This window comes from Elephas maximus, chromosome 13, assembly GCF_024166365.1.
Source record: "Elephas maximus indicus isolate mEleMax1 chromosome 13, mEleMax1 primary haplotype, whole genome shotgun sequence".
Lineage (NCBI taxonomy): Eukaryota > Metazoa > Chordata > Mammalia > Proboscidea > Elephantidae > Elephas > Elephas maximus.
The window spans coordinates 65059648-65085946 of NC_064831.1; the positions used below are offsets into that span (position 1 = coordinate 65059648).

At 48.3% G+C, this 26299-nt stretch overlaps 2 protein-coding genes across 8 annotated transcripts in view; both read left to right on the forward strand.

The window, feature by feature from the left end:
- The window catches only part of SCAMP5 (secretory carrier membrane protein 5), a 28948-nt gene extending 15375 nt beyond the window's left edge, over positions 1 to 13573 (forward strand). The window contains exons 2-7 of the mRNA XM_049852626.1: positions 4245 to 4299; positions 5760 to 5888; positions 8833 to 8989; positions 10109 to 10210; positions 10665 to 10782; positions 11047 to 13573. Of these exons, the coding sequence (XP_049708583.1) occupies positions 4293 to 4299; positions 5760 to 5888; positions 8833 to 8989; positions 10109 to 10210; positions 10665 to 10782; positions 11047 to 11241 (708 nt within the window). The 5' untranslated portion in view covers positions 4245 to 4292 and the 3' untranslated portion in view covers positions 11242 to 13573. The remainder of the gene's footprint in view (positions 1 to 4244; positions 4300 to 5759; positions 5889 to 8832; positions 8990 to 10108; positions 10211 to 10664; positions 10783 to 11046) is intronic.
- Positions 13574 to 14845: 1272 nt separating this feature from the next.
- Positions 14846 to 26299, forward strand: part of PPCDC (phosphopantothenoylcysteine decarboxylase) — an 83757-nt gene continuing 72303 nt past the window's right edge. For all 7 annotated transcript variants that reach the window (XR_007519892.1, XR_007519893.1, XR_007519891.1 and 4 more), the window contains exons 1-2: positions 14846 to 14877; positions 20051 to 20259. Coding sequence is in view for 2 of the 7 variants with exons in the window: in XM_049905722.1 (XP_049761679.1) it covers positions 20125 to 20259 (135 nt within the window). In the remaining 5 variants the exon portion in view is untranslated. The remainder of the gene's footprint in view (positions 14878 to 20050; positions 20260 to 26299) is intronic.

The following is a 26299-nucleotide window of genomic DNA, read 5'->3' on the forward strand; positions in this document are numbered from 1 at the left end:
GGTTAGCAGCCATAGCACTTAACCACTGTGCCATCAGGGTTTCCAAAACTGAAATTCCTAAAAAAGGCCAGACTTGCTAGACAGATAGAAAGTAGAGCAATCTGCAAGACTATCACCCTAAGATAACCTTTGAACTTGGATTTGAAGCTATTTCTGCAGGTCACCTTTCAGCCAAACGATAGATTGGCTTATAAAATAAACAATATCACTTGTGAGTAATGTGTTCCCTTAAACAATTAGCTATATGAGACCAAACGGTCAACATTTACCAAAAAGTAAAGATGAGAAGGCAAGGAGGGGAGAAGGAAGCTAGATAAGTGGCAACAGAACAAACAGAATGGACATAATAAGAATGCTGGCACATTGTAAACATTGTAACCAATGGCATGGAATAATTTGTATAAAAATTGTTAAATGGAAACCTGATTTGCTGTGTAAACTTTCAGCTAAAATGCAATAAAATATTATTTAAAAAACCAGGCTATTTTAATATAAGTACAGCATTTTCTTCTTTTTAAAAGGCATTTAGCTATAATTAAGCAAAATATATCCCAGCTTTATAAATACTTTTATTAGGTTTTTAGACTTTTACCTTCAACCTTTTCTTAGGCAGTGTGGTAGAACTTGTCACTAAATGTTGAACTATATTGAAGAATTCAGCTACTTCATATAATTGTAATATTTTCTTTTGAAAAATTAAAGTATTTAATTGTTTTATAATCACTCTCTAGTGTAACTGCCATTTTTAACGACTACGTAATATTTCATCCAGTAGATTTAATTTATTTTGTTGAATTATCTGCCGTTGAATCTAAAGTTCCTCTCAGTTTATCAACACTATAGGTAACACTATAATGCAAACATCTTACACATAGCCTTTCTATACTTTGAATTATTTCTTAGAAGTGAGATGACAGGGTCAAAGGAAATGAATGTTTTTGCCATGATTCATATTGCTAAATTGATTTCCAAAGTGGTTTTACTGGTTTATTTGACCGTTAGCAACCTACAAAAGCACCTGCTTCACTCTGCCTTCACTGGCATTAGTTCATCAAATTTTTTGGTAATTTTTATAGACTAATAAGGACAATGCATTGTTTTATTTTGAATTATTTTATCATAACAAGGTTGAGTGTTTGTATTTATTTTGTTTAATATCAGGCTTAATCAATTTCCTTGTGAACTTGAATGAGTTCTTTGATAAAATAAATGTATTAAAAACAAGTAACATAATATATGGAATGTTCTACATCTTGTTTTTGGGGGGGCTTTTTTTTTTTAATTATGCTTTAGGTGAAAGTTTGCAGAGTAAATTCGTTTTTCATGAAACAATTAATATGATTAATACACAAATTGCTTTGTGACATTGGTTGCCAACCCCACAATGTGTCAACGCTTCCCCTTCTGCACCCCGGTTTCCCTGTTTCTATTCACCTAGTTTTCCTGTCCTTCGCTTTTTTTTTTTTTAACTTTTAGTACCGTTAAGATCTTTCCGTATCAGCACATAGATAACTTCTTTTTTTTTTTTCAGAGCTACAGAGCATTTTTAAAAATAGCTGCGGAGTAGTCCATTTTATGACTGTACCATTTATTTAATCAGTCTCCTATTGATGGGCATGGAGATTGTTTTCAATCTTGTTATTGAAAACAATGCTACAATTAATGCAACTATCTATGGGTATTGTTTATGCCTATCTCTGTCAAGCCTGTCTTTCTTTTTTGGGAAGTGCTATTTTTTTTATTAGGTTTTTAGATCTGTATTTGGTTCCGTATCATATAGGGATACAAAAGATTATAATTGCCCAAACTTTTAATTGGATCCAGAGGGATTTGACTAGAATTCTAGCAGCTTTTCTTTTTTAAATTGTGCTTTAGGTGAAAGCTTACGTTGCAAATTAGTTTCTCATTCAAAAATTTATACACATTGTTTTGTGACATCGGTTGCAATCACCTCGATGTGTCAGCACTTTCCCTCTTTTCCTTTACACCCCGGGTTCCCCATGTCCATTCGTCCAGTTTTCCTGTGCCTTTGTGCCTTTTTGTATTTGCTTTTGGGCAGGTGTTACCCATTAGGTCTCCAATACCCCATTGAACTAAGAAGCACATTCCTCACGTGTGTTAATGTTTGTCTTATAGGCTTGTCTAATCTTTGGCTGAAAGGTAGACTTCCGGGTGGCTTCAGTTCTGAGTCAGTAGGGCATCCAGGAGCCATAGTCTTGGGTTTTTTTTTCTTAAGAACACTTTTTATTGAAGTATATATAACACACAGAAAGGGGGGCCTTGGTGGCTCAGTAGTAGAATTCTTGCCTTCCAAGTAGGAGGCCTGCTCAGTTCCAGCCAGTACACCTCATGTGTGGCCACCGCCTATCGTCAGTGGTGACTTGCATACCATGATGCTCAACATACTTCAGCGGAGCTTCTGTACTAAGACAGAATAGGAAAAAAGCCTGGCAATCTACTTTCAAATATCAGCCAGTGAAAGCCCTATGAAGCACAACGGTCTTATCCCCAACTGATCAAGGGAAGTTGGCACAGGATGGGGAAGGGTTTTGTTCAGTTGCTCATGGGCTCATCATGAGTTGGGGGTTGACTTGATGGCAGCTAACAACAGCAGCAACACAGAAAAATGCACAAGTGGTAGTTGTACGATCGAAGAGTTTCAAACATATCTGTGTAACCAGCACCCAGATTAGGAAACAGACCATTACCAGCATCTTACTGTCTCCTCAAGGTTAATATACTATCTTGACTTCTAACACCATCCATTAGCTTTGCTTGTTTTTAAACTTGATATAACTCTGCCCGGTGTTACGCTGATTTAGCACTTGGTCGTAGACCATTTTGTGTTTTTGGTTATATGCCACTGAAGTTATCATTCTTCCAACGTGATTGCTCATTTACTTCCTTGACCTTAACTGGCCAATGACTTTTTTTTTAAATAATATTTTATTGTGTTTTCAGAGCTTAGCACTGCAGTTTATATTCCTGTTCAACAATTCTACACAATTTGTTCAGTGACATTGGTTACATCCTTTACGACATGTGAACACTCGTTATTTCCCTTCTGGCTGTTCTGTTTCACCTGTGATCTTTTAATGTATGTTTTAGCCCAGGCTTCCTGCTGAGTTCTTGGCCTGTGTGATCCAAATGTCTGCAAGACATCCCTGTGTGGGAGTCTCACAGGCACCACATACTCAGCACGCTCACAACACAGTGTTTCGTCTTCCCCTGGACCTTGTGCCCCTTCTCATGCCTGTTCCCATCTCAGGAAACAGCCCCATCACCTATCCAGTCAGTGGCTTCAGTTGGCAGGTGATTTTCCTGATTCCCTCCCTCTCCCCCACCCTCAAATCCAGTGACCTCCCGGTCTCTGCCTCTTAGGGGTCTCAAGACCCACACCCTGCCCACTTCACCTCTCCAGCCTTATCTGCTGCTTTCCAGTTTGCGTTAACCACATTGGCTTCTTTCCCTCACTTAAAAGCACTAAGCTCCTTCCTGCATCAGGGTCTGTGCAGTGCTTTTGCTTCTGCTCAGAAGTCTGTCCTGCCCCGGGTAACTCCTCTTCATTCTTCAGGTCTCCACTTACATTTAATTTCCCAGACTCCCTAGACCAGGTTAGATCACCTTGGTAGGTGCTTTGTATGTTTTTATAGTAGCCATACTTCCCTTTTGTCGAACTTTCTATAGAGGTTATTGGCTGTCGCATGCAGAGGGCAAGGACCATGTCTATGTTTGCTGTTTCCCCTAATCTGTTGGCCGTCGAGTTGATTCCGACTCATAGCTTCCCAGTGCCTGGCAAGTGATAAGCTCTCAACAAATGAATGAATGACCCAAGGCAGGACAGCAGGAGGAGGGGAGCCCAGCCTGTGACCGAGGCCAGGGTTCAACTTGTCCTGGGGTCAGGTAATAGAATTTCCTCTTTCAGAGGTCTCTGGTCCCCTCAGCCCTTTTCTGTCACTTGACTTTCCCCACATAGTTCCCTCCCAGGTTCCTTTCCTGCTCTTGGATGGGGTTTTCTGAGGATAAACTTTGAGGTAAAGGGCAGGAGTGCCTGGAAGGATGGGGCTGGCGGGATAGTGGCTCTGAGGTGAGAAGCTGCCCCATGAGTTCAATTCACTGGGGGAGCCAGCAAAGTCTGAACATGGTCCTGTCCCAGGAAGCATCCAGCCCAGCTGGAGATGAAAAAGGGACTGGGATGTGCAGGGCTCTGATCCTTATCCTTCTCTGGCTTCTCTTCTTCCCAGGTCAGGACAAAGAAGTGTGGGCAGGCTGCTGGGCTGGCTGGTGCCATCATGGAGGGTAAGGCATGGGGCTGGGCCTGTGGGCAGGGCACGAAGGTGAGCAAAGGGCGGGATGGCTGTCTTAGTCATCTAGTGCTGCTATAACAGAGATACCACAAGTGGATGGCTTTAACAAAGAGAAGTTTATTTTCTCACAGTAAAGTAGGCTAAAAGTCTAAATTCAGGGCGTCAGCTCTAGGGGAAGGCTTTCTCTGTCTACCTTCTCATCAATGTTCCCCCGTACTAGGAGCTTCTTCGCATAGGGACCCTGGGTCTAAATGACACACTCTGCTCCCAGCATTGCTTTCTTGGTGGTATGAGGTCCCTATTCTCTGCTTGCTTCCCTTTCCTTTTATTTCTTGAGAGATAAAAGGTGGTGAAGGCCACACCCCAGGAAAACTCTCCATACCTTGGATCAGGGAGATGACCTGGGTAAGGGTGGTATTACAATCCCACCCTAATCCTCTTTAACAAAAAATAACAATCACAAAATGGAGGACAACCACAGAATACTGGGAATCATGGCCTAACCCAGTTGATACATTTCTGGGGGGAACACAATTCAATCCATGACAAAGGCCCTCTTCCTTGTTCCCTTAGCTCCCCCACCTTGTTCCCAGATTTTTCCTAGCTGCCCCCCCCACCCCCCAACTGAGGCCTGTCTATTCAAGAACTCTAACATGACACTATCTAGCCCTCTGCCAGATCTCTGGCCCTGGAAACCAGGGATTGAGTATCTTGGTGTCCTTGTTTTACTGTTCATCTGATTGATTAGCCTGGCATGAGTGGCTCAGCCCCTGTCCCCCTTGTCATCATTGCTTTCCAATACTCTTGAGACCTTTTCATTCTGGTTTCTGAGTTTCCTTTGGCTTCCAAAGGCTCAGAGGTATAGAATGTAAGAGCTGGAGGGACGTTTAAGGACCACCTAGCCCAGGCGCCCCTCCCCACTGTATAAACTAAGGTTTAGAGAGGCGCCATGACTTGCCCAAGAGCATGAATACTGGAGTGGAGGTTGAAGCCCAGGTCTCCAGACTCTCACTCATCCCACTTCTGTGCCTGGAACTGGCTCCCCACTGAAGAGGGTGCTGCACCCCTGATAGACAGCATTTATTATTATTTTTTAATTTTCTAAGGGACAGTGACCCTGAATCAGGGTCTTTGGTTACTTTGGAATTGTCATGGCAGGTAGCAAATGGTAGGGATAGCAAGGTGACCTGTGGCCACAGGGGCCATGGGGGCAGCTCAGGCCAGGGAAAGGGTAATCATATTAGGTCCATGGATTGTTGGGAAGGAGAATATTGGTGGTGCAGTGGTTAAGAGTTCGGCTGCTAACCAAAAGGTCAGCAGTTCGAATCTACCAGCTGCTCCTTGGAAACCCTTTAGGTCAGTTCTACTCTGTCCTATAGGGTAGCCATTTGTCAGAATCGACTCGATGGCAGCGGGTTTGGTAGTTTTTGACGTGATGCGCCTCTCCCACAGGGAAAGTGAACAACTTCCCTCCGTTGCCCAAATTCATCCCACTGAAGCCGTGTTTCTACCAAGACTTTGAGGCAGACATCCCTCCCCAGCATCTCAGCATGACCAAGCGCCTCTACTACCTCTGGATGTGTGAGTGCTGTGGGGATGGGAGTGGGCCAGGGCAGGGCACAGAAGGGAGGGAGACTGTGGGTGCTAGGCATTGAGGTGGAATGGCTGCAGGGCCAGCAATCCTTCAACCCGGCTTGCAGCATCTGCATGGGCCAACTCCCCAGCTAGGCCTCAGTTTTTTTCAACCCCCCTTCTAGGTCTTACCTCCCCTCCCTCCCCTATTTCCCATTCACAGAATATCTGGATGGGGATCTCTTTTTGCAGCACAATTCCTCTCTTCTTGCTCCCTACTCCCTTTCCCACTGGGCCAGTTTTCCAGGAACCTCTGGTGAGCTCCCGACTTCAGGACTCCCGCTTTGGAGAGTAATCCCTCCCTTAAAGCCCCATTTTTCTTGTTTCCTCTAGAAAGTTGCTCAAAAAGAAGAATGTTCAAGTGGGAATTGGGAGATATAGAGTGAAGCTCGACTGGTCGCTCCACAGTCCACTTTGCTGTGAGGATAGTAGGTTCCTCATTTGTAGAAAGGGAATATTGACTCAGTGATCTCTGTGGTTCCATGTAGCTCAGTGTTATGTGGTCCATTCTTTTAGGTGTCTAGGGTTTTAACGTTCTAAGGTTTTGAAGTGGAAAGTTTAAAGTTCTCAGGTTCTGATGGTCTGTGGCAGGTTGGTGGGAAAGGTGTCATCTTGGGGAGATGGGACTTGGCTGTGCCCAGACTTGTCAGAAGGTACCTCTTGGGCACAGAAAGGGAGGGCAGGCTGGCTGTCTTGTGCTGGGTACCTTCCCTAGGCAGCCCCAGACACCTGTAGCATGACCACAGCCAGGGTCTGCTGTGTGCAATGTTGTCTTGAGTCAGGCCTGCAGATAGTGGCTTACCCAGGGATTTGATTATATAGGAAGGTGGTCAAGAATGCTGTCTTTGTAGCTGGGTCCTTCATGCATTGGTAGAAGAAATGGGCTCAGAAGACAGAAAGACTGGACTTCAAGCCTGGCTTGGCCTTTGGGCAGAGAAGGAATCTCTCTCCCATGGTAACATGAGAGAAGGAGAAAGGAATGGGAAGGTATGGGTAGGTCTATAGATGTTAGGAAGAAAATGAGGTTACCTCTGATGGCTTCCATTTTTCTCCGTCAAATATGATGTAGAAGTGGGAGTGGGAGGTTTGAAGAGAGTGGGATTAGAATGAGATTATGTTTGTGGAAGAGGGTTAAGACACAATCCTCCAGAGAAACCTAGTAAGACTTCAGGGCGATACACTGGGCCTCATCTGGGTCCAGGTGAGATTGGCTGCCATGATTTCATAGTTCTACCAGGCTTTCCTGTTGTGTCATTTTTATTTAGCAGCACTCAGCTCAGGCATAGATGGGAGTTGAGCTCATGCAGGGCTTGTGTGACCAGAGTAAAGGGTATGAGGGAATAAAAAAATGATTGTAAGGAATTTTGAAATCTAAGCTGGACAAGAAGTGAAGATAGAAAAAAAGGTAATGGATGGAGGAAGAGGGCACTGAGCAAGTAAGCTAGAGAGAAGTGTGACTGGTAAGAGAGATGTTCACCAATATAATAAAGGGCTAATGCCTTTTCTATGTAAAGAGCTAAAATCAGTGACAATACCAAGGCTCCAGGAATTTTAGGAGCAATGAGCAGGGATAGATGAGTCACAGAGGAGGAAATACACTTGGAACGCAAATGAAGAAATGCCCACTCTCATTATGAGGGGCCCTGAGATGGGTTTACCTGCACAGGTGACAGGGTTGTCAGGTTCAGTCAGACTTGGGGAGCATTATGCCTGACCCTGGGCTCCAGGAACTCTGCCTCTGAGAGCAGAAGCTCTTATCCAGAAGCTGGATTTAAGGACTATTAATATCTCCCTAAGTCCTCACCAGGCACCAGCCAGATACTTTGCTCCCAAGGAAATGTATAAAGCTCTTGAGATGCTTAAAGGTTCAATTCAGAAGCTAGGACCATAAATGCTTGGCTATTTGAGGCCTAGATTGAGCCTGCCTTCCTTTATGTATTTGTCCCGCAGTTCTTTGTGGAGCCTGAAAAGGACTCAGCCTAATGTTTGAGGAAGGGAGTTCCCTGGTATCAGTGACCTGGGTGTGTGTTAGTACCAGGATCAGGTTTCTCATCTGTAAAATGAGGAGCCTTGGAATGTCCTTGCTGGCTGTGACTCAGTGATATTTTGATTCCTAGGTTCAGCTAGATTATGTGAGATCAGAGGAGGTGGAGCCTAGATCCAGCTCTTGGGGAGCTTCTAGTCTGGTTGATGGGCTGGGATTTGTACTCAGGGAACCAGGGGAGCAGTCCAGGTCTGCAGGGGGTCAGAAGAATGGGAGGTGAATATGGCTACAGTAGTGAAGGAAGGCTTCCTGGAGGAGGTGGTATTACAGGTATCTAAGAAATGGATTAGATGAGGACTGAGATCCCAGCCAGCACCACCTGCCCCATTTAAGTGCAGGGCAGATGGTACAATGCTTGAAGAGATGTTTCCATAAGGCCTTTTATTTCCCCCTTCTTATGCCCCTGCCTGTCAAGAGAAGGTCTAAGAGTGGTTTTCTGTGTCTTGGGCCTGGTGATTGATATGGGTCTGGGAGGGCCAGGGGCTTTCTCTCTTACAATTTGTACTCCCTGTGTGTGTATGTCTGTGTGTGTATCCCATGTGTCTGTGTGTGTACGCATGGGACTGTGTGTGTATTCATTGATGTGGGTTTGCGGGTCTTCTGTATGGATATGAATCCGTGTTGTGGTTGGCATGTGGGTGTGTATTTGTGATTATGTGTGTCTATTCATGTCTGTCTACCTCTCTGCGCTTGTCTGCGTCTATTTGCGTGTGTTTGATTGTGGGTCTGTGTTGACTTATGGATGTGTGTGTCCATGTCTGGCTGTTCTTGTATCTCTGTATGGGTCTGGCTGTCTGTGTGTGTGTCTGGTGTCTGTCTGTGTGTGTGCATGTGCTCCTGGGTCTGCAGTGAACAGCGTCACGCTGGCCGTGAACCTGGTGGGCTGTCTCGCGTGGCTGATCGGAGGCGGGGGAGCCACCAACTTTGGCCTCGCCTTTCTCTGGCTCATCCTCTTCACACCCTGCTCCTACGTCTGCTGGTTTCGGCCCATTTACAAGGCCTTCAAGTAAGTAGTTGGCACTGACCCCAGCTCCTAGCCTTGTCTCTTTGCCCATTTCCCCTGTCCCTTCTCCACATTTTTCTCACCCTTTTTTTTTTTGGCCACCTTCAAACTCATTTTCTTTTGGTCACCCTTGGCTCAGACTGCCAAGGGCTTGGGTTTCCTGGGGCCTCCAGGCTGGGGTGAGAGGGCTGGGAGTCAAAGTCTTCCTCTTAGTGCTTTCTATCCTCACCCTACCTTTAGCTGGGGGCAGCATAGAGATGAGGCCTATTTTTGCCTTCTGCCATCATCTTCCCTAGGCAGCTGCATATTGAATTTTGACAATGGCCACCTGCCCTGAAGCCCATCCTTGTACCAATGGGGCTAGCTGATTTGGTGCCAAGAGAGCATCTATCCATGTGTCAATGGAATTGCCACATACCACTGACACTATTCATGTGCTAATGAGGTCATCCAACTCTATGCCAAAGGGACCACCCATCCATGTATCAGTGGATCTAGCTGTCCTGGTGCCAATCAGTATCCTTCCTTGTGCCAAATGGGTTTTTCAGTCTTTGTGCCAATGGAACCGTTCATCCATGTATCAACAAGGCTGTCTCCATTTCATAGGATGTCCATTTCAGTGCCAATGGGGCCTTAAATCTCTTTGCTAATAGGACCATCTATCTATGTGCCCGTTAGGACCTGACCCTATCTTGATGCCAATAGGGTATCTAGCCTAATGCCAACGGGGCCTTCAGTCTCTGAGTCTATGGGACCATCCACTCATATACCAGTAGAGTTTGCTGTCTTGGTGCCAATGAGGCGGTACGTACCTTTGGCAATGGGTTGTTTGTTCCTGCCACGTTGGAGTCATGTATTTCTGTGCCAGTGGGGCCATCCATCCCTGTGGTAGTGGGTGGTCCATTCATGAGAAAATCCCTCCCTTTGTAATGCAGGCCCAACACATGGAAATTTGCAAGGATCCATGGATAAAATATATCCCATCCTGGATCTTCATTGAAGACCTTTAAGTGCCTTCTGTCCATTGTACCCTCAGTTAGACCTGGAAGGACTTGAGGGCCTTGAAGGAAGGGAAGCCGTGACCCTCTGCCTAGGTGATAGGAGCCATCTCCTCTGTTGCAGGACTGACAGTTCCTTCAGCTTCATGGCATTCTTCTTCACCTTTATGGCCCAGCTGGTCATCAGCATCATCCAGGCTGTGGGCATCCCAGGCTGGGGTGTCTGGTAAGAGGCAAGGGACTCGCCTGGGGTTGGTAGGGGTATCTTTTGCTGGCCTCTGTGTACTAAGTTGCCTAGTTTGTGACTGGTTATTGGAATAGTGAGAGATTTGGGATAGTGCGGTAGACACAACCATAGCATCAGAGGAGAATGAGAACCTGGCATTGGTTGTGGTGGGTGGGGAGGAGTTTGACGGGGGAGAGGGGAGTGCCCAGCATTGTGGGAGAGGCTGGAGGAAGGAAGCCTTGTGTCTGAGGAACATGTCTCTCAAGCCATGGGGGAAGGATTCTTCCTGAACTACTGATGTTGGTTATCAGTAAGATGATCCCTCTACATCCAATAACGTGGCCCCTCCGTGTCACTGACATGTGGCAGTGAGGTGGTCCATTGCTCCAGTAGGGTGGCTCCTGGGTACCCCTCACCATGCCTGGGCACTCCCACAGTTTACCTCTTCCTCTAGCGGCTGGATTGCCACCATCTCCTTCTTCGGAACAAACGTTGGTTCAGCAGTGGTGATGCTCATTCCCACCATCATGTTCACAGTCATGGCCGTCTTTTCCTTCATTGCCCTCAGCATGGTATGTGGCCACCTCAAGGGCAAGAGGGTAGCTTTGGGAAGGACTGTGATCTGTGACAACCCCTCCTCCAAGTTATAGGAGGATCCAGAGGTCCTCTAAGGGACTCACTCTGGAAATAACTGGTGGATTTTCCCACTAGTGCATAGGTCATGGGTGGAGAGGGAAGACTGTTTTTTCATTGTGACTTGCCCTTGGCCCCATCTGTTCCCTGGAGGACTGCCTCTTCCCTCTGATTAACCCTTGCTTATGCTCCTCCTCCTGCAGGTTCATAAATTCTACCGGGGCAGCGGGGGCAGTTTCAGCAAAGCCCAGGAAGAGTGGACCACAGGGGCATGGAAGAACCCGCACGTCCAGCAGGCAGCCCAGAATGCAGCCATGGGGGCGGCCCAGGGTGCCATGAATCAACCGCAGACCCAGTATTCTGCCACCCCCAACTACACATACTCGAATGAGATGTGAGCCAGCCAAGCCTACTGGGAGGCAGGGCTGGGGGCCAGGAGGACAGGGGACTCAAGCCACATCATTGTGGTGTCCAAGCAGGGTTTCCCCTTCCCTTTTCTCCTTCTCCACCACTTTGTACAAAGAATCAGAATTATATATATACATATATACACGTATGTATATATGTATGTATATGAATATATATGCCTGTCCCTTTCTCCCTACTTCGGATTCTGCTCTCACATGATGAGAGTTGTGGACTGCACGTGGAGCTGTCCATGCAGTGGTAGCTGTGTATGTACTCCCTTGTGAAATCATGTGCAGTGGAGGTCTCTGTTGTTGTGGTGCTAGATGTGTGTTTAGAACTAAACCAGCCCCCCGCCCTCTACCAGGCTGCCCCCTTCGACCCTGACCCAAGGACTGTGTGGGGTAGGAGAAGGCATGGCAGAGAGCCAGAGCCCATTCCCAGGGTTATGAGCTGAAACTATTTCCACTTTGGGTCTTACTGGAAAGCAACAGTATTTAGCATTCATGGTGGTGGTAGGTGGGAGGGTGGGGAAAGGCAGGGGATCTTCCCATGTTCCCTCTGATCCATCTGGGTTGGGTCTCTTCCCACTTCAACCTCCTCCCCTCCTCTCTTCCGTGCTGTCCAATTCCCTGTGGTATCTCCCCTTGCCCAGGGTCTGTCTTTTCCCCACATAGCTTTTCTTTTTCTTCTCCAAGGCTGAGTGTCTCAGTTGTATCTGCTTCTGAGATTGAGCCCATTCCCAGATCAAGGAAGCTGATGGGAGCTGAACCTTAGCTCTGGTGTGGCAGGGGCACACAGCTAGAGATAAGAGCCCACCTGGCACCTGACTCCCAGGGAATGGAAATGTAGGCTCAGTCTCCTTAACTCTGAGAGCTTGGCCTGCACAGGCGGGCTCTTCTTTTTCCTCCCCTGTCTTATTCTTCTTCTCTTCCTAGAGCCTCCTTGGGCCCCTCCTCACATGTGCTCCTCTCCTTCCTCCCCATCGCCCCAGCTGCTGTGGCCAGATCGCTCTATCCTACCCCGCCATGTGCCAGGTAGCATTGCCATCCATGAGAACAGATTCCACTGCCTTCCCTGAAGGTTGGGTCACATCCAGGCAGTTGTTAGGCGTAAAGATGCGGCTGAAGCAGAGGGCATGTAAATAATTATTGGTCCCTGTGGCTGGCCCAAGCCCACTGGTCAGGTTCTAGGTATCTGAGTGACCACTGGATTCCTGGGAGCAGCAGTGGTCTGCTTGGGTCTGTTAGAAGGAACAGGGCTCAGAGGGTTAGGCTTCAAGAGAAGGTCAGAGGAGAAGGCAGGCAGGGCCCAGTGAGCGGGAGCGTGCCTCTCTCACCCCAGCTTGCTCTTGGTTGCAAGACAGTTTTGGACACTTGAACTCAGGGCCCAGGAGGAAGCACAGGCCCAATCCTAGCTGTAAGCACAATGGCCTGAATGGGATTTCAGGGTAGGTGGGGGTGAGGGAGAGGCTATGTTTGTTTGTTTTTTAAATCAAGATAACTCGCTCCCCTCTGCCTCCTGAACTTGGTTCTTGGCTCTTCCTCACCCTGTCAGAATCTGCTTCCCCTTCCAGGAGAGCCATTCAGGCCCATGGGGCTGTTCTGTTCCAAACAGTGTGAGAACATTGTTGGTGGAGGCCCCGGCTTTGTCTGAGACCTGGAGGAGAGTGGGTTCTCATGCAAGGAGCAGTTGCCCATTTCCCACTGCCCCCTTCTAACAGAAGCCCACCTGGGATGTTTGGTCTGAAAAACCAAACCCCACTTGGCTACTCTGGGCTGACTCCAGCTTAGAACCCAATACCTGGGCTTCCCGGTGCCACTCTGACCTTTGAGCTTCTGGTATTTCAGGTCTCTGTAAGGGAAGCCAGGGACCCTGGAAAGTTCTCTTCCTAGTGGTCCCTTGGGCTTGGGCCATAAAGTGTGTGATTGGTTCTTTCCACTTCCACTTTCTCTCTGGAAAGGAGCTGTCACAGCTCCTGGTACCTGAAAAGGGGCCCTAGGTCCAGGTCCTTTCTTCCTTTCCCTTTCCCCCACTCCAAACCTCTGACTCCCTTTTCCCTAAGTCTCTCTGGTGGACCCAGGAAGCCTGCGATCCAGCTGCCTGCCTGATATCCATGACCTGTTTGGTGGTACCTCCAGTTGATTTCCTGTCCTACCTGCCTTTCCTCTTGCCTTGGCTCAGACCTGTATGGCCATGGCCTGGCTCTGCCCTTGAGAAGGCCTATTACCTGTGTGTGGCCCAGCTTACCCAGGCCCTGGGTGCTGCATCTCCAGGCAACTATGCACTTTCCTGGGGAGGGGACTAGTATGAGAAATGAGGGCTGGGCACAGATTCACAACTGCTGGATGGCCTGGCTTAGGGGGTGGGGTTGGGTGGGGAAGGGCCCAGGTCATTCTGAGGATCCTGAAGTCTGTGGCCAGCCAGTGACCTGCTTTTGCATTCTCCTGGTGTCCACTGCCTCCCTTGTTTCTGGGAGACAGACTACTCCCTAGCTGGCAGCTGACCTGCCTGAGCCAGTGTGTCTGTCTGTGGTAACTGAGTGAACCTTAATAAAGGGGAACATTTGACCCTGTGTGTCTTGCTGTGTCATGTGTTTTCACCTGAGTCTGCATAGTAGCTGTGTGGAGCCTCACTATTGGGTGTGGGACATGGATGTATGGTGGGTCGGATGAGTCTCTGGCCTGTCATTCCCTGGGGCCAAAATCCATACTCCCTTGTGTGGTTCTTTCTCCAGGGGGGCTTTGAGTAGGCCTCGAAATTGCCACAAAGCCCCTCCTGCTGGTTTGGAGGAAGTTCTGTGTTCCCCAAGAGCCCTGAGGAGGAAGTAGAAGGAATAGGCTGGATTAGTGGGTTGGGGTACCGTGGTTCAGATGGTTCACTGTGGGCAAGGGCAGGGGTAGAGCACACGGCCCCACCTCAGCTCTTACCCTGGGAGACAGGTGGCTGGTTGAGCAGCCTCAGTAAACACAAGGGACCCTGGGAGCCTGTGAATGCTGGAGAATGAAGAAAGCAGGGGGAAGTGTTCCCAACATGCTTTCTCCTGTGTGTTCCCTTTGCCAGCGTTGTGCCCTCCACTTGGAATGCTGCCCTGGCCCCCTTTCTATGTACTGGCCATCCTTCAAGATTCACCTCAAGTGACTCCTCCTTTGAGAGGGCTTTTACCCTGAGTTGTTGCGTCTACAAGTTCCCTGCCTTCCCCACTCAGGGCCTTAACTGTAATTTTCTGTATCTTTGTTTGGATAGCTGGGACACGCCTGATTTATATGTGTCCCGTGCACCTAGAGCACGGAAGAGGCTTGGTAAATATTCAGTGTTAAATGACCCAGTGATGAGCAGTGTGTATGTGTGGGAGGGGTTCAGGTGGTTGGGAAGGCCAGACAATTAGGCCAGGCTCTGGTGGGAGCATCAGAAATGCCAAAACACAGGGAGACAAGTTTCACCTCAGGATTCCTTCATGTGGACTACAACTCCCAGGAAACAAATGGAAACAAGTGGACTACAACTCCCAGAAGGCAGCGCGACCACGCTAGGTGCTCTCGTGATGCTGCGCGCCAGCCAAAAGTACAAGGAGGGACTGCTAAAATATCGCGAGACTTGGGAGCTACCTCGAGACGAGCGTGGCGCGGGTGAGGCGCTTAAGGGGATTCCGAGGCTGGGATCTCGCTGCTGGGCTGGCGGGAGGGTGGAGCTCTGCTGGCGGCAGTGACTTTGCGGCGTGTGCGTGTGTGTGTGTGTGTCTCTGTGTGTCTCTCTGTGTTTGTGTTAGTGTGTGTGTGTGTGTGTGTGTGTGTGTATCTGTGCCCTCCCTTTCCAGCTTTGTGCTGCTCGGTGGTTATTTTTTAGTGGAGTTTATCGCCTTTAAAAAGTGGCCCTATTAATTCCTTTAAGTCCCTAGGTGGTGCAAACGGTTAACACTCTGGGCTGCTAACCTAAAGGTTGGATGTTCACGTCCACGCAGAGGTGCCTCGAAAGAAAAATCTTGCAGTCCACTTCTGTGAAATCAACCATTGAAAAATCTTTGAAACACAGTTCTACTCTGACACAGGTAGCTGGGTCATGAGTCAGTCAGAATTGGCGCCATAACACCTGGTTATCAATTTTCTCAGGCTTACAGTGTGTTTTTTTTCTTTTTAAATCATGAGCCTATTTCCAGAAAGGATTAGGGACTGACCTAGTACAAACTGTATTCTAAAAGTTAGTAAAAATATAAAAAAGAAAGCCATGAGAAGTTGGCATTATCCCCTAAACCAAAAAAACAAAAACCCAAACCTGTTGCCGTGGATTTGATTCTGACTCACAGTGACCCTATAGGACAGAGTAGAACTGCCCCCATAGGGTTTCCAAGGAGCTGCTAGATTTGAATTACCCCTCTTTTGATTAGCAGCTGTAGCTCCCCTAGCTTTCAACCACTGTGCCACCAGGGATCCCCTAGACCCACCTAAAAGTGATGAATGTCATTTAAGTTAAAGTGAGTCCAAATATTATTAGAAAAGACTTCCTGCTGTCCTTTGAAATATTCGGAGGCCTGTGTCCGATAATGGCCAGGAGAGATTCCCAAGTTGAGGAAGCGATGGGTGTCTTGTAAGTAGGGATTTTCCACATCTTTCTCAGTGGCTGGGAGGTGGCAGTACTCAGTTTCTACTATAGTATGTGCGTGTGTATATATATATATATATATATGTTGGGGTATATAGATACATAATGCTTAGACATATATAATGTATATATGTGCGCAGTATGTATGTGTATATGTATTACATATCTCTCTCTTGAGGAGGAGGTGGTTTACTCGTGATTCCAGGAGCAGCAGAGTCAAGCATGCCTGCTTCTGGTTTGAAAGCTCGTTCTTAGCAAAATTCCAGTACTTTGAGCTCTCCCTGAAGAGTTCCTTTGCCTTTTCTTGGATGGGGAGAAGGGGTTTAAAGTGCTCCTGTGGCCACAGGATTCCTTTTAAATGTCTTTGGTTTGAGGGGCAAGGTGTTGAGGAGTGGTGGGAAATGAGTCCAGAGCAGAAGCCAGCAGTTTGATGTTAGGCTAAAGGATTCAGGCTGTATCCTGCCAGAGATCTCTGCCATCTTTACCTTGGAGTCCCTGGGTGGGGGACTGTTACCACCTGCCCCCTCTCCACCTCCCTCCACGTTTGGTCCTGCTTTGTCCTAGGCCCCAGACCCTTGTGTTGGTCAGGGCTCACTATTTGTCTGGCGTTGCTTACCTTGCTCCCTTTATTAGCTTTGGCTCTGCCCTGACTCCATACTTGCTCATATTGTGATTGGTAGGTATCCCTGAAATCTTTACCTAAACTCTGTCTGTAATTAATTAATCCAGAGAAGGATTCTTACATATCATAAGCCTGCCACAAGGCAAAGCTCCTTACTCTCTCTGGCTCTGTCTCTCTAAAGAACAGAAACGCTTCCATCTTTCTGGCTGTGGCCTAGCTGCATGGCTGGTGCCCTGGGAGTTTGAGGTTCAATAAACAGCCTCCAGCCCTATAGCCCTCCTGCCTGCCTGCCAGCTCAGGAGTTCCTGTGAGGCCAGCAGAGCCCAGGGCAGTGAGATGCTGTCTGTAGCTGCTCTGGCTATGCACATAGATGACTCCAACAGAATCTAGATGGAGTAACAGATTTACTGGTTTGGGACTTGCTTCTCTTTGAGAGTAAACATAAAGGGCTCCTGCCAGCTCTCACCTTCCCTGGGACTGTCAGGCTAAACTGATTTGACCTTGCCTCTAAATGTTTAAATTACCCGATTTCTGTTTTTCGAGTATTATCCCCTCCCCCCCAACACCACCCCCACCCTGGCCTGGACTTTCTAGAAAGCTAGGTAGGCTTTGGTTCTCAGCAAAGCTTGCTCAGTAGGCAAAGTACATCTTGGACTTCACTATTTGCTGTGGGAGGCAGTTGAAGTCACCAATGTGGATTCCTGCCCCAAGTTCAACTGATTACTTTCAGTAACATGTTCCCTAGGAATGAGAATCAGCTTGATGTGGAGGAAGTCCAGGGGGCTGCAGAGTGAAATTCAGCTTCTGTGGTGTTGCAGGTGTTGCCTAGTATAGGACAGGGTCAGGGTTTGAGATCTGGCAGGTGGTTTCCCTGGAGAACCAAGAATGCGCCTTTGTCACATAATGTGGGTCGGCGTGCTGTTTAGTAGTTCTGGGAAGAAGCTGGCAGGTAGGTCCCTGGAATTTGCCATTTGCTAACGGCTCCGTAGGTCCTAAGGTAAAATCAGTTCTATAGCTCTGGACAAACGTGGCCCTAGCTGAGGCCCTGAAGCAGAGTAGAGATTGAGATCACTGGCAAGTGGAACTTTGCGGAGTCTTGCTCTAGGGAACCCACCTGTGCTTAACCCGTGCTGAGAAAGCTCTGGGAGGCCCATCCAGGTAGGAGGGAGATAACAGAGCCCAAATATGATCCTCAGCTCATGTGGGTGTGTGTCTGAGTGTTGGAGGGGCAGAGAGGCCCTAGGGAGCCAAAGGGCCTGTGGGGTGAAGAGGTGGCCCCTGTGGGTGCCCAGCCAAGGAAGTAGCCACTGGGGGACTCATGGCACTTCTTCCTAGGGGTCTTTGGTCTTCCCTCTCCCTGCTGATTCTGCCCTTTTGAGTATATCTTCCAGGACTTCCTGTCTTGTACAGAGAGCCCCTTACTGCTGCTGTCTTTCATGCATGGACTTAGAAGGTTTCTGCTGGTAGGAGCTTCAGAGATCACCAGGCTCTACCTCTGCAATTTCAGATGAAGCCACCCATCAAGTCAGGAGCACAGCCATGGACAAGGCCCAGGGCTCCTGATTCGTAGGCCAGGCTTCTGTTCTCTGCCCTACTCTGCCTCAGAGAATACAATTTATTGCTCACTCAGCAGATGTTGAGGACCCACCATGTGGCTGATGCTGAACTGGGTGGGGGGTTGGTGATTAGCCTAGTTACAACTGCAAGGAGCTTGCGGGGGTGAGATAAGGGAACTGATGTACAAATGGAGTCAGTGATCACAAACAAGGCGTACCCCAGAGAAGGACCATCTCAGATGGCTTCAGGGGTGACTCCTGGCTTCTCAACACATCTGCAGGTTCCCTGAAGGCAGCAACTGTGTCTTCCACAATTCCTTGCCCAGTTCTAGGTATAATTGGTTCTCAGTGACTGTTGCTGATGGAGTGAGTGCATTTTCATGGCCCAGCCTGCCAGAGTGTAGGTCTTGGTGTGTCCACCGTTTGTCGTGGTCGTTCACTTCTAGCAACATCTGAGAGGAAAGAAAAGAACCAACCAGCTGGTCTCCTGGGTAGCCTACATTCCCTTTATGCCTGGTTCTTCCTGGACTTTGATTTGTAGGGTGGTGTCCAGTCTTATCTACCCTTGGATAGAGAGGCAAATCCTTTAGCTCCCTGGAGCACCGAAACCCTTGTTACCTAGAGTTCCACCTCACAAGCATCTTTGGAATTTATCTTCTGCCATGCCATTTGTTCAGCCAGCAGGCCCTCTGCAGTAGCTCCTGTCCCCTCTCCAGCCTCTGCCATCAGGGCCCCTCCATGCTGTCACTAATACCAGCACCACCTTTTTTTTTTTAATTGTATTTTAGATGAAGGTTTATAGAACAAACTAGTTTCTCATTAAACAGTACGCATATTGTTTTATGACATTGGTTAACAACCCCACGACATGTCTCCCTTCTCAGCCTTGGGTTCCCTATTACCAGCTTACCTGTCCCCTCCTGGCATCTAGTCCTTGCCCCCGGGCTGGTGTGCCCCTTTAGTCTCGTTTTGTTTTATGGGCCTGTTCAGTCTTTGGTTGAAGGGTGAACCTCAGCAGTGACTTCATTGCTGAGCTGAAACAGTGTCTGGGGCCATACTCTCAGGGTTTCTCCAGTCTCTGTCAGGCCAGTAAGTCTGGTCTTTCCTTTTGAGTTAGAATTTTGTTCTACATTTTTCTCCAGCTCTGACTGGGACCCTCTATTGTGATCTCTATCAGAGCATCAGTGGTGGTAGCTGGGCACCATCTAGTTGTACTGGACTCGGTCTGGCTAGCACTGTCTAGCTAAAATGAAAACTCTTACCCTGGTCCTCACCATACTTCACACTCTGGCCTTGCCCTGATGTTCAAACCTTACCTTTTACACCCCCACCCCCCGCCCCGGGTTTCAGGCCTTTACAAAGTTGCTCCTTCGTTCAAAATTATTTCCTTCTTTCAGAGTTATTTCCTTTTGCTCGTCCTTGAGGACTCAACTTGAATGTCATCTGTTTTGTGAAATGGTCTCTGAATTCCTCAGACTGTCACTTCCTGGGCAGCCACAGGACCTGGATAGGCCTTTCTCACAGCTCTTGTCACATTACGTTGTAACATCTGGTGGGCTCCCAGGACTCAAAGCCACTGGAAGCCACATGGAGCCAGGAGCCTCATGTCAAGCTGCTGCACCATTGGTGGAGAGGAAATTCCATGTTCTTGTGGGTGCGGAGTGGTCAGGGGGTGTCTGATGTTCTTATCAAACTGTGCTCCTAGAAGCTGGGACTGCTGATCCGCTCAGCCAGGCACTTGCTGTCCAGTCGACTCCAACTCCTGGCAAGCACGTGTGTGTCAGAGTAGAACTGTGCCCCATAGGGTTTTCAGTGGCTGATTTTCAGAAACAGCCAGGCCTTCTGAAGTGTCTCTGGGTGAACTCAAACCTCTAACCTTTTTGGTTAGCAGCCAAGTGCGTTAACTGTTTGCACCACCCAGGGACACCTCAAGGATAGTGGTATTTGGCCTAGGATCTGACACGTGATGCAGTGTGCTTTGGTTGAATGTATGAATGATGGAGGTACCCCTTGTTCTACTTCTAGGTGCTAAATCCTGACAGAACCTGACAGAGGCTAGGACTGGTGGGCTCCCAGGACTCAAAGCCACTGGAAGCCACATGGAGCCAGGAGCCTCATGTCAAGCTGCTGCACCATTGGTGGAGAGGAAATTCCATGTTCTTGTGGGTGTCACCGGGAGTGTCGCGGCCCTGAAGTTGCCCCTTCTGGTGTCAGGCCTTTTGGAGATTCCTGGGGTGAGTATCCTCAATAGACAGGCCAGGTAATCTAGGTTTAGCCTCTGCCCTGGGATATGCTCACTTGTTTGCAGTGGCTGGGGTTTTTTTCTTCATCATGGTGTTTGTGCAAGTCCTCTGTGTGTGTTGGTATGTAGAGGACACAGGAGACAGACCAGAGTCACAGGATAACCAGCAGCTGGATTAGACAGTGGGTAGCATGAGGGGAGGTGGACGAGGACGTGTTGGTGAAGGGAGGGTTTCGGTTTCCGTACACTGACCCTGAGGCTCCCTGGGGTGGGAGGAGGGCTGACTTGAGAAATGCAGCCAGTTCTTAACCCCCCTTTGCTGCCTTGGGCTCCCCCAGCCCTGCTTTTACTCTGTCCTGAGCACGGTGGCACTGTTCTCCCTCCTTGTTAGACACCATGGCTGACCTGTCAGTCAGGTGCACAGAAACCTCAGTGACTCCCCATTGCCCTCAGCTGTGGTCTCAAACTTCGCTTCTTTAGGTTTTCAGGGATACCCAGGGCCACCACAGTGCGTTTGGTGGAGTGGGTAGTGGGAGCTCCAGCCTCCTCCCCTTGGCCAGACCACCTCAGCTTTTATCAGTGTTGTATGTGGGGGTTCTGGGGCAGAATCTTTTGAGGGAAAAGGTCCATGGCTCTAAATAGTGTGAAAGCCAACAGGTGGCCCACTTCCTAGTGTGGCATCAAGGCCCTTGGTTGGTCTGGTTCATCTCCCGCCACCCCCATACCCTAACCTGATGGCCTTTGCTTAGGCCAGGCCCCTGCCAGGCTGTACCGCTCTCCCTGCTTCTCTGCTTTTCCAAGTTCTGTGCAAACCCTTCACTCCAAAACCTCCCCTGTCAGCCCCAGCCTGTGTGACTTTGCTTCTCTTCTTTTAAATTCCTCATTTGACATAGAACCATAGGTTGCCTTTGACGATGTCTACATTACTAAACACTAGTTTTTGTGGGACATGAAGTCTTAGAGCCCAGGTAGTGCTTTTTCCTTGCTCCTATGCCCACCCAGGACCCAACACGGGATGGAACAGGTGCTGTATCCAGCCTGTCCAGCAGGGGGCGGTGCTCACCCACCGATGATCCTGTGGGGATCTAGGCAAAGGCTTGTTTCACTTTTTTTTACTTTCCACAAACTTCTACCCAGAGTCCCTCCCCCACCCGTTCCCCAGGCCGGGATGCCAGCCAGGCCAGAAGGGGGTAGGAAGGACAGTCTCTTGGCCCCTCTAAGGGTGGGCATTGTGCTGCTGGGGCAGTACCCACCTGGGGCCTGCCTCCCCCTGGTGTCTAGAACTGATGGTGGGAGCTGGCCAGATAGAGCTGTGGGGGCGGGAGGCCTGGAAGGGGTTGAAGCAGCCAGAGCCTCTGCCCCCTGGAGAGGGAGGGAGCCCTGTAGTTCCCTTTTCCCATAGCCCCAGAGCAAGTGAGTTTCCGGACTGGGGGTGGATGGGGGTGGGGAGCCTATCCCAGGAAACAGATGGGCAGCCTCAGAGCGGAGGGAAATGGTAACTCCTCCGCTTCCTCCCGTCCCATGCAGCCAGTGTTTATGGGGGTGTGAGAAAAGGGTTGCCTACAGCAGGAAGGTTCTCAGCCTACCCTAAGCCTTTAGCTTGGACCTGCTGAGGGGCCAGACCATGTTTGGAATAGGACTTGGCTCCCCCTCTTCTGGCTGTAATTGAAGCCAAAGCTGGGCAGCCAGGGGGCACTGAATGGAGGGAAGACTCCACTGACAGGCTCTGGTAGCCTGCCTTTCTCATTTTAAAATGGGGATGATTACTGCCACCCATCCCTCCCCTCTGGTCAGGCTCCATGAGATGTTGGCTGGGGAGGAGGACACAGATGAAACCGTTTGTCATCATGTGCCAACAACTAGGAGCGGTACTTGGCACAAGGAAGCACTCAGCAGCGTTTGCTTCCTGGCCCTCACCCCTTCCTTTCCCCTTGTCATCATGTCCTCTGGGCCCTCCACGTGGTGGGAGTGTTGGAGTTGGTGAGACAGCCTCATGTAGGAAGAGCCATGGGAGCCAGTTTCCATCTGTACATGTGGAGGTGCTCCCATCCCTCTCACCCTCATCCCTGACACCCTGCAGGGAGGTAGCTCCCTGAAGAGCCTGGCTTTGTTTGGTGGAGTCCTTGTGAGGTGTTGGTAACCAAAGGTGAGCTATGGCTTGCCCTGTGTTGACCTGAGGTAGTTGAGGTAACAGCCTTGCCTCAGTACTCCCCCGTACTCCGTGATGGCACCCCTCTCTCTATGGCCCGCTTTCTAGATCATCCGCCAGAACAGTCTTTGTCCCTCGGAGCAGTCATTCTCAGTGCTTTGTCCCTGAGTCTTGAGTTCCCTGAGCTCCCATAGGCATATCCAGATTTTGACTGTCAAACTAGCAATTGGGTATAGGCTGCGGGGAGCTGGGCAGTTCTACACGCCTGGCTCCCAACTAGCCCTGACTCCCAGTGTGTCCCTGAGAGCCACAGAGCTAGAGGCCACTGTGCTGGTACCCACAGCCAGACAGGGAGCCTGTGAGAGGGTGACGGAGAGGGGTAGACTTAGCCTGAAGACTTACATACCAGCAGTGGGGCGAAGAGCCACCAGCAAAGAAGGCTCAAGCCTTTATGTGGAGTCAGAGGAGTTGGACAGCGGAGAACAGCCTTACCTTAAGAAAGGCAGCTGAGCGTAGAGGATTTTGAGACTGGACCTTTGGGCGAGTCATTTCTTCTTTATGGCCTTAGTTTTCTTATCTCCACAATGAGGGGAGTGAAACTCAAATGAACTATATCCATGGGCTCTTTTGGCACTGGTATTAGGTGTGAGAAGAAAAAGGACTAGGACTGGAAGATAATCCGAGAGAAGGTTATGGGTTCCAAGAGAGCTTCAGAGTGTTTTGCAGCCCCGTAATTGTCATGTTATTAGGTAGCTGTCACGTCTGAGCTGTCAGCTCAGGCAGTTTCTGCCCTTTGCCTGGCACCCTTCTAACTTGAGGAGAAGATACCCCTCTAGCTTGGCCAGGACAGGTGTCAGCAGGGCTGAGAGCCAGGAAGGGAATTTCTAGAGGTGGAGAAAATCTCCCACTCAGGGAGTTGGCAGGCCTTGGGTTTAAAGAAGGATGAGTTTCTGAAATGCCTTTCAGGACCTCCAGTGCTGTCAGGGGTGAGGGAAAGAGGGCTTCGCTCATAAACGTATGTCAGCGTGTGAATAATAGCCAACATAAGGCTCATTTCCAAAACGTGACAATAACGCGTATCCCCACTTTCCCACTTCATCTTCCTGACACCAGCCACCCATGTGGTGCTTTATCACCCAGAATTGGGTCTCTACAAGTTAGGACTCTGTCCTTTCAGCCTCTGCCAAATAGGCAAACACTAGCCTCTCTGCTGGCTCTCACTGCTCCCGGTATATTTGATAATTCGCTGGAATGGCTTACAGAACTCACAGAAACTATCACCTATACTTACTGTTATCCATTTATCATAATCAGAAAGGATACAAGTGAAGAGATGTATCAGGCAAGCTCTGGGTGAGGTCCCAACATGAGGTTTCCATTGTCCCCAGGGACTGCTGCTTCCTCTTCCATGCATGGATGTTCTCACCAATCCTGGAAGCTCCAAAGAGGAAGCTCCAAGGTCCAAAGTCCCCTAGTCATTGGACTGAGGCCTTCTGCTTAGTTAGGATTGACCCAATCAATGAATATGCATGACTGCTTCATGCCCCCTCCCTTCCTGAAGTTAGTGCACCAGTGTGGGGCTGGTGTAGCCCCTACTTGCCTAGCTGTTTTAGAAAGACAAAGAGCACCTTAATTGCCCAGCTGTTTTCAGAAACCAGATACAACAGGCCAAACTTAAAAATGTAACAAGAAGGCCACACAAAAACAGGCAACAGATTGGTTGCTGTAAAAATGCCACAAAGCGGGTGGTTTTAAAGAACGGAAATTTATTGTCTCACAGTTTTGGAGGCTAGAAAATAGAAATCAGGGCATCGGCTCTAGGGGAGAGTCCTTCCTTGTTGGTAGCATCGGGTGTTCTTTGGCATTCTTTGGCTTGCGGTGGTTCCTCACATGGTCTCTTCCTCTGTGTCTGTTTTCCCTTTTTGTAAGATACCACTCAGAAGGGATTAGGTTTAGGACCCACCTTATTCTATGATTTCAGTATCATAACAGAATACATCCCCTGTATCTTAGTTATCTAGTGCTGCTGTAATAGAAATACCATAAGTGGATGGCTTTAACAAACAGAAGCTTGTTTTCTCACTGTTTAGGAGGCTAGAAGTCTAAATTCGGGGTGACTGCTCTAGGGGAAGGCTTTCTCTGTCTATCTGCTGTGGAGGAAGGTCCTCGTTTCTTCAGTTTCTGCTTCCTGGTTCCTTATAGATCTCTATGTGTCTTGGCATCTCTCTTACCCCATCTCTCTGCTTGCTGGTATCTCTTTTTACACACCTCAAAAGAGATTGACTCAAGATACACCCTACACTAATCTTGTCCATTAACATAACAAAGGCAATCCATTCCCAAATGGGATTATAACCACAGGCATAAAATAAAACCTAAACCCATTGCTGTCAGTTGATTCCGACTCATAGAGACCTATAGGACAGGGTAGAACTGCCCCATAGAGTTTCCAAGGAGCACCTGGTGGATTCCGACTGCCGACCTTTTGGTTAGCAGCTATAAGCACATAACCACTACGCCACCAGGGTTTCTATCATAGAGGTTAGGATTTACAACACATATTTTGGGGGGACATAATTCAATCCACAACACCCTATTGCCAAATAGGTTTATATTTACAGGTACATGGGTTAGGACTTCAACTTTTGGGGAGACACGTTTCAACCTGTAACACAGTATGAAGTAAACTCTCCTTTTCTAGAGGACCATTTGGCAGTATCTAGAGAACTTGAAAATGTGCACAGCCCTTAATTCACCCGTAGGCTTGAATGCTGTAGGGTATATTTACAAAGCTCGTCATATGTATAAGGATGTTGACTATAGCATTGTTTATAATTTCAAAACAAAAACATAACTGGAAATAATCAAAATGTCCAACAGTAGAGAGTAGGTTAAATGCAGTTTGGATTACTAGACCAGTGGTGGATTTGTGTGCTGATGTGCGATGGTCCTTAAGATACAAGTGAAAAAAGCAGGTGCAGAACTATTTATTGTATATAGCAGGGGCTGGCAGACCATGGCCCACGGGCCAAATCTGGTCTGTTGCCTGTTTTTGTGTGGCCTGCAAGCTAACAGTGGTTTTTATATTTTTATAAATGTATCTTTCCAAGAATTGTAATTGTTTACCATCACTGAAAGAGAAACCTAAGGGAAGTGGACCAGGTGAGAGGAGAGGGAAGAAGGACCTTCTTGATAGGCTTATTGTTGTTGAGTGCTGTCAGGTCAATTCCAACTCATAGTGACCCCATGTGACAGGAGAGAACTGCCATAGGGTTTTCTTGGCCGTAATCTTTAGAGAAGCAGATCGCTAGGTCTTTTTCCTCAGAGCTGCTGAGTGGGTTCAAACTGCCAACTTTTCGGTTAGCAGCCAACCGCTTAACCATTGCACCATCAGGGCTCTTTTCTTGATAGGCAACAACAGCAAATTAAAGCTGTAAGCAATGAAAAGACTTAGGCCCCCTGTAATCAGTATTGTTGTTGTTGTTAGTTGCTGTCGAGTCTATTCTGACTCATGGTGACCCCAAGTATGCAGAGTACAACCGCACTTCACAGAGTTTTCAAGGCTGTGACCTTTTGGAAGTAGATTGCCAGGCCTTACTTCCAAGGCATCCCTGGTGGTTTAAATGACCAACCTTTTGGTTAGGAGTCTAGTTCTTAACACTCTGCATCACCCTGGGACTCCAGATTTTTATATTTTAAAATAGTTAAAATTAAGAGAAGAATATTTTGTGACACAAAAATTACACAAAATTTGAATTTCAGTGTCCATGTTTTATTGGAAAACAGCCACACTTACTCATTTACATACTGTCTGTGTCTGTGTTTGTGCTACTACGGAGTTGAGTAGTTGTGACAAAGCCTGAAATATTTACTAACTGGTCTT